The following is a 12335-nucleotide window of genomic DNA, read 5'->3' as shown; positions in this document are numbered from 1 at the left end:
AGCCACTAGCAGTCTTGCCCGTATGACAAAATGTTAACAGAGAAGAAGAAACCGCTGTGAAGTGTTCAAGTCCTTGCTGAAGCGTAAACAAGAGACTGAAGATTGGCRATACGTTTCAAATGTCGTATTCCATGTGAGTACACACACGCAAAATTCCAGGAACTTATMAATTCCTTGGTCTTCCCTAAATCCCAGTTGGAAGATTCAAGGAATCTGGAAAACCAGGGAATGTATTGAAAGTTCCTAGAATTTTGCAACCACACACACGTCCTGCATGCCTGTGTCACGCATCCTTATAGATGCCAGAGATTAGTCCTGTRCAACAGAGAAATCCCTGTCGTGGTGCRGTCTCCTGAGAAAAAGACAGTAGCGGTTGCAGTTGAGAACATCACCCTTCGTTCTTGGTAAATACCAGCACTGCCTCTTGAGTAGCTAGACTGGTGGTCAACAAGCGCCAAGTAATTGAACATTGAAAATCAGAAGGGCCATAGTTGTTGTGACATCATTTACTGTATCTGTCATTATGGCAAAGGAGGAAGAAAGCACCTCCAACATTAGCTCTGATAGTTATTACTCAGTCAGTTTACATTTTTTGGTACATGTTCTTGCACACCCCTCAGCACATAGAGGGCTAGGTTCCATACCAAAAACTTGTCCCTTTCCAAATACCCTTGATAWTAATAAAATAAATCAGTCTCTTTTGGGTCCTCCTGCAGTCATAACAAGTTCCACCTAGAGTTTAGGGAACAGTGAGTGTCCATGCTGTGTGCAAGTTATTCCTGGTGTCACACCTGAATCCTTCCCCCCCTCTCCTTACTGGAGCTGGGAGACCTTTAGGGACGTGGCGCTGCTGAAGTCCAGGAAGAAGGGTCCTTCCTGTTTGGGCAGGAAGGTGGTGGGGATGACGTTGTAGATACCAGCAGGGACATGGTCCGCCTCCATGTAGCAGAAACCACACCTATAGAGAGAGATAGAGCAAGAGAGCGAGCGTCACTATGGCTTTGTCTCAATAGTCTCAAATAGCACCCTTTCTAATCTCCATTCCTTTATAACCTGTTGTTACAATGCAGTCCACCACCATTCCTGGACATTTTCTGTTTCATATTTCATTACCCACAAATAAATACATACAATGTGTTCAAGAGCTGATTATATGAATGATTTATAGAGATGATCTGCTATTGAATACGAATTTAACCTGCTTTAACCTCATCCACAGGATAATATTGCATAATCAACAATCATGGTCTAAATGTGAGGAAAATGTTMTGAATATCTTTACTTCCAATTATTTCAAAATAATTTCTGACACACACAGTCTTTGCCAAAAGATCTAACTGTGCAGCGAGACTAATTTCAGTACACTTTCAACCTTTGAACCAGGCTAACTTAATTAGCATAGACATCCCAGASGTCTGTTCCCTCGGTGTTGTGACTGTAGCCACCACATTTAGGCAGSATGTCATCGGCTTTGGAAAATCATGTGTCCCCAATATATGTTCCAACACTGAACTTTAACCTGTGCATAGCATTTTATGATGGATGCATTMAAGYGGTCACCCCGCCTCTGTTTTAGTAAAAAGCTGAGGGATGGGCCTGGAGAAATGTAACCMCTTTCAAATTCATAGACGGAAAAGGGATACCTAGTCAGTTGAGCCGCGACTGCAAGGACTGACCATAGATGATATCAAAATGATCGTTTCAACCATGTAGAGGCTATATAGTGTTTGTTTACATTTATGTTTACCAACATTGGAGTTAAACAAGCCCAGAGTTTCACAGTAGGAAAATTACACTCATACCCGGGTTGAAAATGGCCAATTTGGAACACAGTAGCTGTACAGTAACATGCTATACATGAGGTCAGAGGTCAGAGTCTGTATGGGTTTTGACTGAGCCGTCTGGAACTTGAGCACCGTGCGCGACAAGAAGTTGCCCCCATTCGTTCCGCTAATTGGGCAAAATATTTTGTCGTCCGAGTGAGGGAAATGCTGTAAATTAAGAGGACTTGATGTATTTTGAAAGATGAAACGTTGAGGATTATAATAAATACCACTGACGTCATACAAGTGAGCCAAACACGCGTGAGCCCAAATGTGCACTTCACATTACCATATGAMACTCATGTAATATACAGTGTCAACGTTTATGATCACTATGTTTGATGTACAGTTACAAGATGACATGGCGTTATGACCTGGGATGTCCTGAACACAATGAGCCTGTGTTTGTTTTTGGGGCTGCGGACTACACATTTGAATGAACTCTTGACTCCATTCTATGCKCACCAAAATTACCATCTGCTTCTCTGAATTGGCTTGTGAAAGCCTACTGTAAAATCATATTTTTGAATTTAATGACGCCAATCTGACCCAGACTGGGATTTATAATGGAGCGTTTTTGGACAGTATTTATTTTTTAGAACAACAGTAATTGTGTGATGGCGGGGATGCAGGGCTGTGTTGCAAACAACAACTACCAGTGCATATGGTCGGCACAGCTAGGAGAGCTCAAAAAGCACCTTGTAGTTGAAGACTCGTATTTTAGTCATAAAAGTGTATTGAAGTTACTTAGGAACTGTGCATACTTAGGAGAGGTGTGTGGCCACTTAAACACCAGCTTGACCTCTCACTCAAACTCTTGTAATTTTTTGGTCTTATGTTGGACCTACCCCAAACCATGAATATTCTTATCATGTTACTGAATGAGTATTTTCAGATTTCGTAAAATGCTGTAAAATACACATCAAATCAACAGCAGAATGTTTGGATTCAGTCGTGTCAGGTGACCTGTTGTATCCTCAACTTTAGTCTAATACATTTACCATAATCTCCAAACTGTTCCCTTTTAATTGCTACCATTGCTATGCATATGCTTTCCATATCTCTTCTTTGATAAATATTTCCATTTAGCCCTATCTATATAGGCCAATTCCCACGAGTGTAAAGGGTTAATATTAGGATTGATACTGAACTCATCTGGAACTCAACACTATGTACTGTCCCTGAACACCTCTATGAGCTGATAGACAAACACACTATCTCCTGTGTATCCTGGGTGAGTACCTGTAGTCTCCACTGTTCTTCTTCGGGTGGCCTGCAGGTCCTGGCTCTACTACAGTGGACACAGTCACCATCTCAAAGCCCACACTGTACTGCCTAGAGGGAGAGACCGAGACATGATAACAACAATAACAACACCACAAGCAACCAGAACCTTCGCTCTACTGCCTACAGACAGAGTCATCTCCTTTTAATTAGGAGCACCAGATTAACTATTAAAGAAGACCCCCTACAGGATGACGTAAGGGAGTCGAGTAACACTGGAAACTGACTGTTAGTCTGTCTGGTCACATTTACACCTGGCAATCGTATTCTGTGACAGCTCAAATTGTCTGGATGTGTCATGACAAAGTCTCATTGGAGTCAGACTGTCAGACACAATGCAGACCGTGCATATTATTTAGCATTGTAGTCATTTAGATTAGATTCAACTTTGTCATTGAACAAGTACAGTATAACTGTGCAAATAAAAGAGTGCAAAAAATKTACAAGTAAAACAATTAAGTACAATGTATGTTATTAAGTGGGATGTATAAATGTGCAATGAAGGCAAATTGAAAGTGCAAGGAGGCATGCAACTGAAATGCAGGGATAGCAGCAATGAGGTTACCGAGGTAGACATGTACAACTGAATAATGTCCTTAATCAGACTTTGCAAAGCAATGTCAGAGTCCAGTAGTACCGTGAAGAGTGCAAAGAGAGTAATGCAACAAGGTCCCTGAKAGGCACTACTAAGATGTGGGCGGGTGGATATGGCTGTTACAGAGTTCAGCAGGGTTACAGTAGCTGGAAAGAAAGAAAGAAACTGTTCTTGAGCCTGCTAGTGCAGGAACGTAGAGACCTGTACCACCTGCCTGATGGTAGAAGGGCACACAGTTTGTGGCATGGATGTGCAGGGACCTGATGATGCTGCACGCCCTATGCAGAYRCCGCTTGCGCTGGAGGTCTACGATGGCAGGGAGCTGGACACCAGTGATGTGCTGGGCGGTTTTCAAGGAGCATCCGCCAAACCACACTGTGGCGCAGTTAGTCAGAATGCTCTCGACCGTGTGCTCTCAGAATGCTCTCCCCAGCATCTTGGGAGACAGGTGTACCTTCTTCAGCCTCCTCAAATAGTATAGGCACTGCTGCGCCTTTTTGACCAGGGTTGAGGTSTTGAGGGTCCAGTAGAGGTCCTCGAAGATGTAGACATCCAGGAATTTGAAGCTGGGCACACGCTCCACCTCAGTGCCATCAATGAGAACTGGGGCGTGGCTGCAGCTTTTAGACTTCCTGTAATCCACAATGAGCTACTTGGTTTTCTTTGCATTGAGGGCCAGGTTGTTGTCAGCGCACCATGCAGACAGGTGCTTGACCTCCTCCCTGTAGGCTGACTCGTCATTTTCACTGATCAGGCCTACCACTGTAGTGTCGTCTGCGAACTTGATGGTGTTGGAACCGTGTACAGGAACACAGGTGAAGAGGGGGCTCAGCACACAGCCCTGTGGCACACCGGTGTTCAGGTTCAGGGTTGAGGAGGTGAAGTTGTCTAACCTGACAGACCGGGGTCCAGTTACAGAGAGAGGGGCTGATCCCTAGGTCATGGAGTTTGGTGACCAGCCTAGAGGGAATTACCGTATTGAATGCTGAGCTAAAGTCTATAAACAGCATTCTCAYATAGGTGTTGGTTTTGTCCAGGTGGGTCAGGGCAGAGTGTAAAGCTGTGGAGAGTAGTCCTTCTGCAGTCACCTCGGATTAGAGRAGGTTTGACGGACAGGATGAACACTCGAGTATTAAAAATGCTGTGTTACAAGAGGAYATTCATTTTATATCCATCAATTGTGATTGAGCCATAAAGTGTCCCCACTGGGTGTAGTGCCCCCAGTGGTGTGGAGGGCTCCTGCAGGCCGCAGTGAGTCTTACCTGGAGCCTCGTAGCTCTATGAGCATGGGCCCTGGGCGCTCCAGGTTAAACTGGTAGATTGGGTTGTGCTTGTACGAGTCCTTGTAGTTCCCACAGCCCCCCGCACTCGGCCCCTTCCACTGGCCATTGATCTGCACAGGGAGAGAGAGGGGGCTTCAGCAATGTGAGATGKTGATTTTGTTATCATGTCAATAGAGAATGTGAACAACAAAGAGACAAGTGGAAGTAAATATTACCCGTTTGGTATGAGTGAAGGGCGTTGGGATCTTGGAGAAGGAGAACTTGCATCCAGAGTACACCTGTTGGAGGGAAACGTCTATTACTCTGTTGGAACTGAATGAGCAGGGATGTGATCAGCACAACATAGAAACATCATGAAGAAACTCAAGGAAGAATACTGGCCAGCTCTTATACAGATAGAAGAAATCATGTTCGTTCCGTACCTCACGAGAACTCTTCTGACTATGAGACTGAACGTCAATTCACTAATTCTCCAGATTMTTTTTAAGGAAGTGAGAGTGCAGGAATTTATTTCACAGCCAGTTTGCTGCTTGTCAGTCAAGGCTAGAGATATTCCTCTGGTGATTGGCTTTTCTCTATCATTCTCAGAAAGACACACATGCAACTACTTTCAGGGTTTCTTCTCTTCTACGGAGGCCAAACATGTTGTTTTTGTGAGACATCAGATAACAGCTCCTCAAAGACTTCAGATCAGTTGGCAGGGGGAGTTTATGAAATATAAATGAGCAAAAAAAGGTTTGGGTCACATACTCACATACTCACACAAAACATAAAACCTTTTACTCATACAAACCAACAGAAAGTCTCTCTCCATCTCTCTGTCACACACAGAAATTCATTGCAGACAAACTCACAAGCTCTCTTTTAACTGATTTCACAGTTCTGCAAGTGGGTTCTGACACAGAACTGTTTCTAATGAAATAATTATCACACTGTTCATTTAAGACTCAATCTGCATGGATATGAACACACACACTCACAGACTATAGGACAAAGGATACATGTTTCAGAATGTAGAATTATACAACTCAGATCTAGTTTTATATTCCTTGTGTGTACGGTATATGCATGTACACTTGACATTCATTAAGTRAAACAAGACACTTTCCTCTTTTCTCGCTCTTCATCTCATCTTCCCCCACTCCCTCTTCTTCTTCACCCCCACCATCCCACTCTTTTCTCACGCTCTATTGTGAGATGCTTGAAGCATGCTATATGCGCACTTCTGCACCGCAGTACAACAGGATCGCAGTGTTTGCCTGCCAGCGACAGATCTGACACTGTTTGTGTGTGTGTGTGTGTGTGTCTCACCCTCAGGGTGTAGTTGATGGTGTTCTGCTTCTCGTACTGTGACACCACCAGTGTGAAGGTGTGTGTTCCAGCGCTGGTTAGTCTCATCTTGGTCAGGTAGTGGGGGCTGTTGATCCTGATCCCATCTATGTAGGGGGGAGGGTCCGCTGAGGAGGAACATACGAGACAGTTAGAGGAAAAACACACACACCACACACACACACACACACACACACACAAAACTCACCAGGGTAGTAAACTTTCTTTCCCTCTGTCTTGTAAACCACCAAGGTGATGAACTCCCTGTTTTGTGCAAAGTCATCCTGAACATCAAAAGGACAAAAACAGAGTGATTATTGTTTCTATGGGAGAAAATGGGACATTGTCTGATACTGTGTGGTGGTGGACAGCCAGACAGACAGTGTGTGCACCTTGTCAGTGATGTGTCTGGTCAGCAGCACCCAGACAGCRGTGCCCCCTGCAGGACAGGTCACCTCCAGCCGGTACTGAGGGTTGTTGGCCAGGCTGTAGGCATCCTTCACCGGGCCCTGCTTCCCATCCCAGGTACTGCAGGGACACACAGAACCAGAAATATACTTCACATATCATACACGTGTATTTTTTATACACATACAGTGCATTCGGAAAGTATTCAGACCGCTTGACTTATTCTAAAATTGATTGATGAGGATTTATTTTTATTCAATCTACACACAATACCCCATACTGACAAAGCGAAAACAGGTTTTTAGAATGTTTTGCAAAAAAACTGAAATACCTTATTTACATAAGTATTTAGAACATTTGCTATGAGACTCGAAATTGAGCTCAGGTGCATCCCGTTTCCATTGATCATCCTTAAGATGTTTTTACAACTTGATTGGAGTCCACCTGTGGTAAATGTAATTGATTGAAAATGAAAAGGCACACACCTGTCTATATAAGGTACAACAGTTGACAGGGCATGTCAGAGCAAAAACCAAGCAATGAGGTCAAAGGAATTGTATGTAGAGCTTTGAGACAGGATTGTGTCGAGGCACAGATCTGSGGAAGTCTACCAAAAAATGTCTGCAGCATTGAAAGTCCCCAAGAACACAGTGGCCTCCATCATTCTTAAAGAGCTGGCCGCCCAGCCAAACTGAGCAATCGGGGGAGAAGGGCCTTGGTTCGGGAAGTGACCAAGAGGCTCCAGAGTTCTTTCTGTGGAAATGGGAGAACCTTCCAGAAGAACAACCATCTCTGCAGCACTCCACCAATCAGGCCTTTATGGTAGAGTGGCCAGACGGAAGCCACTTCTCAGTAAAAGGCACATGACAGCCCGCTTGGAGTTTGCCAAAAGGCACCTAAAGGACTCAGACCATGAGAAACAAAAATTATCTGGTCTGATGAAACCAAAATTGAACTATTTGGTCTGAATGCCAAGCTTCAGGCCTAGAGGAAACCTGGCACCATCCTTACGGGGAAGCGTGGTGGCTTCGGGACAAGTCTCTGAATGTCCTTGAGTGGCCCAGCCAGAGCCCAGACTTGAACCTGATCGAACATCTTTGGATAGACCTGAAAATAGCTGTGCAGCAACGCTCCCCATYCAACCTGACAGAGCTTGAGAGGATCTGCAGAGAAGAATGGGAGAAACTCCCCAAATACAGGTGTGCCAAGCTTATAGTGTCATACCCAAGAAGACTCGAGGCTGTAATCGCTGCCAAAGGTGCTTCAACAAAGTACTGAGTAAAGGGTCTGAATGTGATATTTCCGTTTTTTTTTATTTGTAAAATTTCTAAACACCTGTTTTTGCTTTGTCATTATGGGGTATCGTGTGTAGATTTATGAKRGGAMAAARCKATTTAATCAATTTTAGAATGAGGATGTAACGTAACAATGTGGAAAAAGTCAAGGGGTCTGAATAATTTCCTAATGCACYGTACAGTAGGTATTTATAGGTATAACAGACCCTTGTGGGAGATAGAATAGGGCTGTTGTTGACTGACCTGTGGATACAGGAAGACTCTCTGAACAGGGCGGGGCTCCAGCTCAGGTAGATGACATCATAGTACTGGCACAGGTCCTCAAACGTGATCCAGAACACGCCGTTATCAAACTTCTGTGCGGTCTTGGGGTCAAAGTTGAGGTATTTGAGAAGTTCTGGGGTCCAGTTTTTCTCRTCCCGTTCACTGAAGCGGCCTTTCCACCTCAGGTGGCTCCACGGGTTCTTCAGCTGCAGGAATCGCTTCCCCTGAGAGCCAGATCAAATGGCAAAGAAGCTTAGCATGCAGGCAGAACACTATTAATGATGCGCAAAGTTACAAAGTTCTGCAGGCTCTAGTTTTGTCTTATCTTGATTATTGTCCAGTCGTGTGGTCCAGTGCTGCAAGGAAAGACCTAGTTAAGCTGYAGCTGGYCCAGAACAGAGCGGCACGTTTCGCTCTTCATTGTAATCAGAGGGCTGATATAAATACTATGCATGCCAGTCTCTCTTGGCTAAGAGTTGAACTTACACAGCTCCGACACACACACACTTACCCCATCAGACATGCCACCAGGGGTCTTTTCACAATCCCCAAATCCAGAACAAATTCAAGAAAGCGTACAATATTACATAAAGCGATTATTGCATGGAACTCYGTTCCATCTCATATTGCTCAAATAAACAGCAAACCTGGTTTAAAAAAAACAGATGAAGCAACACCTCACGGCACAACGCCTCTCCCCTATTTGACGTAGATGTGTGTATGCATTGACATTTAGGCTACGTGTGCCTTTAAAAAAATGTTTTATGTAGTTCTGTCCTTGAGCTGTTCTTGTCTATTAATGTTCTGTATTGTCATGTTTCATGTGGACCCCAGGAAGAATAGCTGCTGCTTTTGCAACAGCTAATGGGGATCCTAATAAAATACCAAAGACATAAATGAAATTGACCAGATACAAATAAAACAGATCATGCTACATGTATACCATGAGTGGTTATGCTAACAAGCTACTGTAACAACCATGAGTGGTTATGCTAACAAGCTCCTGTAACAACCATGAGTGGTTATGCTAACAAGCTCCTGTAAAAACCATGAGTGGTTATGCTAACAAGCTACTGTAACAACCATGAGTGGTTATGCTAACAAGCTACTGTAACATCTGTGAGAGGTTATGCTAACCAAGCTACTGAAACAACTATGAATGGTTATGCTAACCAAGCTACTGTAACAACTATGAATGGTTATGCTAACCAAGCTACTGTAACAACTATGAGTGGTTATGCTAACAAGCTACTGTAACATCTGTGAGAGGTTATGCTAACCAAGCTGCTGAAACAACTATGAATGGTTATGCTAACCAAGCTACTGTAACAACTATGAGTGGTTATGCTAACCAAGCTACTGAAACAACCATGAATGGTTATGCTAACCAAGCTACTGAAACAACCATGAATGGTTATGCTAACCAAGCTACTGTAACAACCATGAGTGGTTATGCTAACAAGCTACTGTAACATCTGTGCGTGGTTATGCTAACAAGGTACTGTAACATCTATGAGTGGTTATGCTAACAAGCTACTGTAACAACTATGAGTGGTTATGCTAAGTTAACACTAACACTTACTTTGTGCTCCCGGATATCCAGGACAGCGTAGGCATGCGTTGGCACAAGGCCCCACCTCTCGCCCTCCTCCTCTGTCATCACCCCYGTTGCCGTGGTGATTAGGACATCGCCCCGGTGAAACCTGTCATGAGAGGAGAGGGGGATGTGAGAGTAGTAGGTCAGCTATCTTGGCTAGGAGACAACTCTGTGGTATTGATAACCATGTCTATTACCATCTGGCAGCAAAGGTAATCATGAAAAATCACTACCTGACTGGAGGATGGATTAGTGKCATTACTCGGTGTGTGTGTGTATCTTTTTACAAATGTAATACGATTTGTGGATTCAAATAAAGTGTTTCAAATGTGTACGAATCTRTGAGTCATATCTCTTGGTGTGTACTGTATGTGTGAATTCTACAGAGCAGATGGATTATGTAGGCCCTTAAGTGTGTGCATGGGTGAATTAATGAGTGTGTGTTTGTGTCTGCGTGTCTCACCTCTGGTAGAGCATGCGGAAGGTGTCGTCCTTGATGAATGACTGATTGTCTGAATGCATGGCGATACGCTCTGGGATCCAGCCAGTGAGTGCGTGCAGATCGATGTTCTACAATACAATAAGACAGAACGAATAGAGATCACACTATAGAGAACATCAATAACAAGAGCCAACTGTCCAATCACGCACAATGGATGAAATGTGGAATTTAGCCCACGCTGTGAATTTGAGGGAACTGTTGTTAGCTCTGAAACATTCTCCAAAGTGAAACATTCGCTTCTCTCATATCAATTCAGTAGGAGACAAGGAGATGTAGCCAAAGCAGATAATTGAGTTGCACGTTTGGCTATTGGACAGAGCCCAGTGCAAAAGGGGTAGTACTTTCACAGGGGGAACTCCCTCACCGAGTTGGAGCCGGGGAAGTCGTAGCCTCCCATSACCTTCATGTAGGCCTTCTCTATGAGGGAGACCCACAGCTCGTTCCTGTTGCTGGAGTASGAACACAGCAGCTCTCCATTCTGACCACATGGCAGGAAGTCGTCTATAATGACCTGCAGGGAACAGGAGGGGGAACACTTACAACAATACAACCCATTGGTAGACACTGTCAAAGACATGGCAGCTTTACAGTGACAGTCTAGTCATTTAGAGAGTGAGGTTTGCTAGCTTATCTCACAATGACATTGAGCACCAGTGGAACCAGGTCCCAGGTTCTGCAGTGTGTTACCTTTCTGGGCACACCGTTGATGTGAAGCTTCACCATGTACTTCCCACAGGGGTTATACTCTGGCTCCCCGCGCCGGTTCTGGGGGTAGATGATGCTGGTGATGAGCTTCTTGTTGTAGCGTCGCTCATAGGCAGCGCTGATGGCTAACGACGCCACGAACGAGCAGTCAGACACCACCGTCTAACAGGAGAGAGTTGGTGATTAACATTAAGAGTATGAGACTGACATCCGACCACSAGGATGGGAGGTGAATCTGTCAGTTTTATCCGTCACATTGACAGGTATTCAGTATAGAGCAGATTATCTATAAAGTAGGTAGGTTTTATCAGACAAAACATAAGTACAAGTGGCGCCATCTGATGATGAGTCAATTCCAATACAACTCATATAGCTACTGCACTCTTAGTGGTCTACACCTTAAAYAATGATGTATTTTACAGGGTTCATTTTGGTCTTGATTATTGATATTGAATATTGGCGGCTGTGTGTGTGGCTGGACCTGTTTGATGCTGAAGCTGGATACAGATAAGATCATGGTGGGGTTATTGCAGATCTCGTCAGGGCGAACCCAGCGGGAGAAGATGGTTCTCTGCTTGGGAGACAGGGCCAGCTTGCCTAGTTTGTCCCTGGGAAACATCCACAGAGAATAAAAAGTCTGAYGWTAATCACAAATTAACAGCTGATGCAATCAAGCGGCACTCCATCTAGTATCTGCTTTCAGATGGAAATTGGTTGTCAGTAGAAATGTATCATGTCTGTATTCTACAATCTGTACACCCACTTACTAAGGAGCTTTTTTAACTCGGCCAAGAATATCCTGACTTACGAGAAYGGAACAGGAAAGGCAAATCTCTCCTTCAGGTCCACGCTCATGAAGGGGACGAAGGGTATGCTGTTGATCTTGGACGTGCTCCTATTTGGAAAGGAGGAGAGGAGAATCAGGAGAAATGTAACATGTGTACCTTACCCAGCAGGTGAAAATGTAGACGAGAGTCAAACCTGAACCTTCAACCAAACAAAGGTGTGTTACTAGCTAACCTTTAGAAAAACCAGTCACACACTGGCATTATGCTCCGAGGGAAATGGGGATTATTATGGAACCACAGATCATTGCTTCTTGGGTGCCTAAACTCAATGTGTTGACCATGTTCTATGATTCTCCAGAGTCCAGATAGATCCCAGCCTGCTCACCTGAGCACCTCGATCTCTTCTGAGGTGTAGCGCTGACCCTGAGGCTCGCTGGACTGGACCGGCCTGACTGGCTGGGG

General features: G+C 44.3%; 1 protein-coding gene across 1 annotated transcript in view; it reads right to left on the bottom strand.

Moving 5' to 3' along the window:
* Positions 1-486: 486 nt before the first annotated feature.
* Positions 487-12335, bottom strand: part of LOC111958720 (calpain-7) — a 28703-nt gene continuing 16854 nt past the window's right edge. The window contains exons 11-25 of the mRNA XM_070437332.1: positions 12259-12329; positions 11894-11980; positions 11567-11693; positions 11068-11247; positions 10745-10891; positions 10342-10448; positions 9864-9984; positions 8261-8505; positions 6707-6842; positions 6523-6598; positions 6297-6442; positions 5201-5263; positions 4965-5095; positions 3066-3158; positions 487-958 (exon numbers count right to left, since the gene is read on the bottom strand). Coding sequence (XP_070293433.1) covers positions 814-958; positions 3066-3158; positions 4965-5095; positions 5201-5263; positions 6297-6442; positions 6523-6598; positions 6707-6842; positions 8261-8505; positions 9864-9984; positions 10342-10448; positions 10745-10891; positions 11068-11247; positions 11567-11693; positions 11894-11980; positions 12259-12329 — 1875 coding nt within the window. The 3' untranslated portion in view covers positions 487-813. The remainder of the gene's footprint in view (positions 959-3065; positions 3159-4964; positions 5096-5200; positions 5264-6296; positions 6443-6522; positions 6599-6706; positions 6843-8260; positions 8506-9863; positions 9985-10341; positions 10449-10744; positions 10892-11067; positions 11248-11566; positions 11694-11893; positions 11981-12258; positions 12330-12335) is intronic.

Source organism: Salvelinus sp. IW2-2015, linkage group LG35 (genome assembly GCF_002910315.2).
Source record: "Salvelinus sp. IW2-2015 linkage group LG35, ASM291031v2, whole genome shotgun sequence".
NCBI classification, from domain to species: domain Eukaryota; kingdom Metazoa; phylum Chordata; class Actinopteri; order Salmoniformes; family Salmonidae; genus Salvelinus; species Salvelinus sp. IW2-2015.
This window is presented reverse-complemented; position numbering and strand designations above follow the sequence as displayed.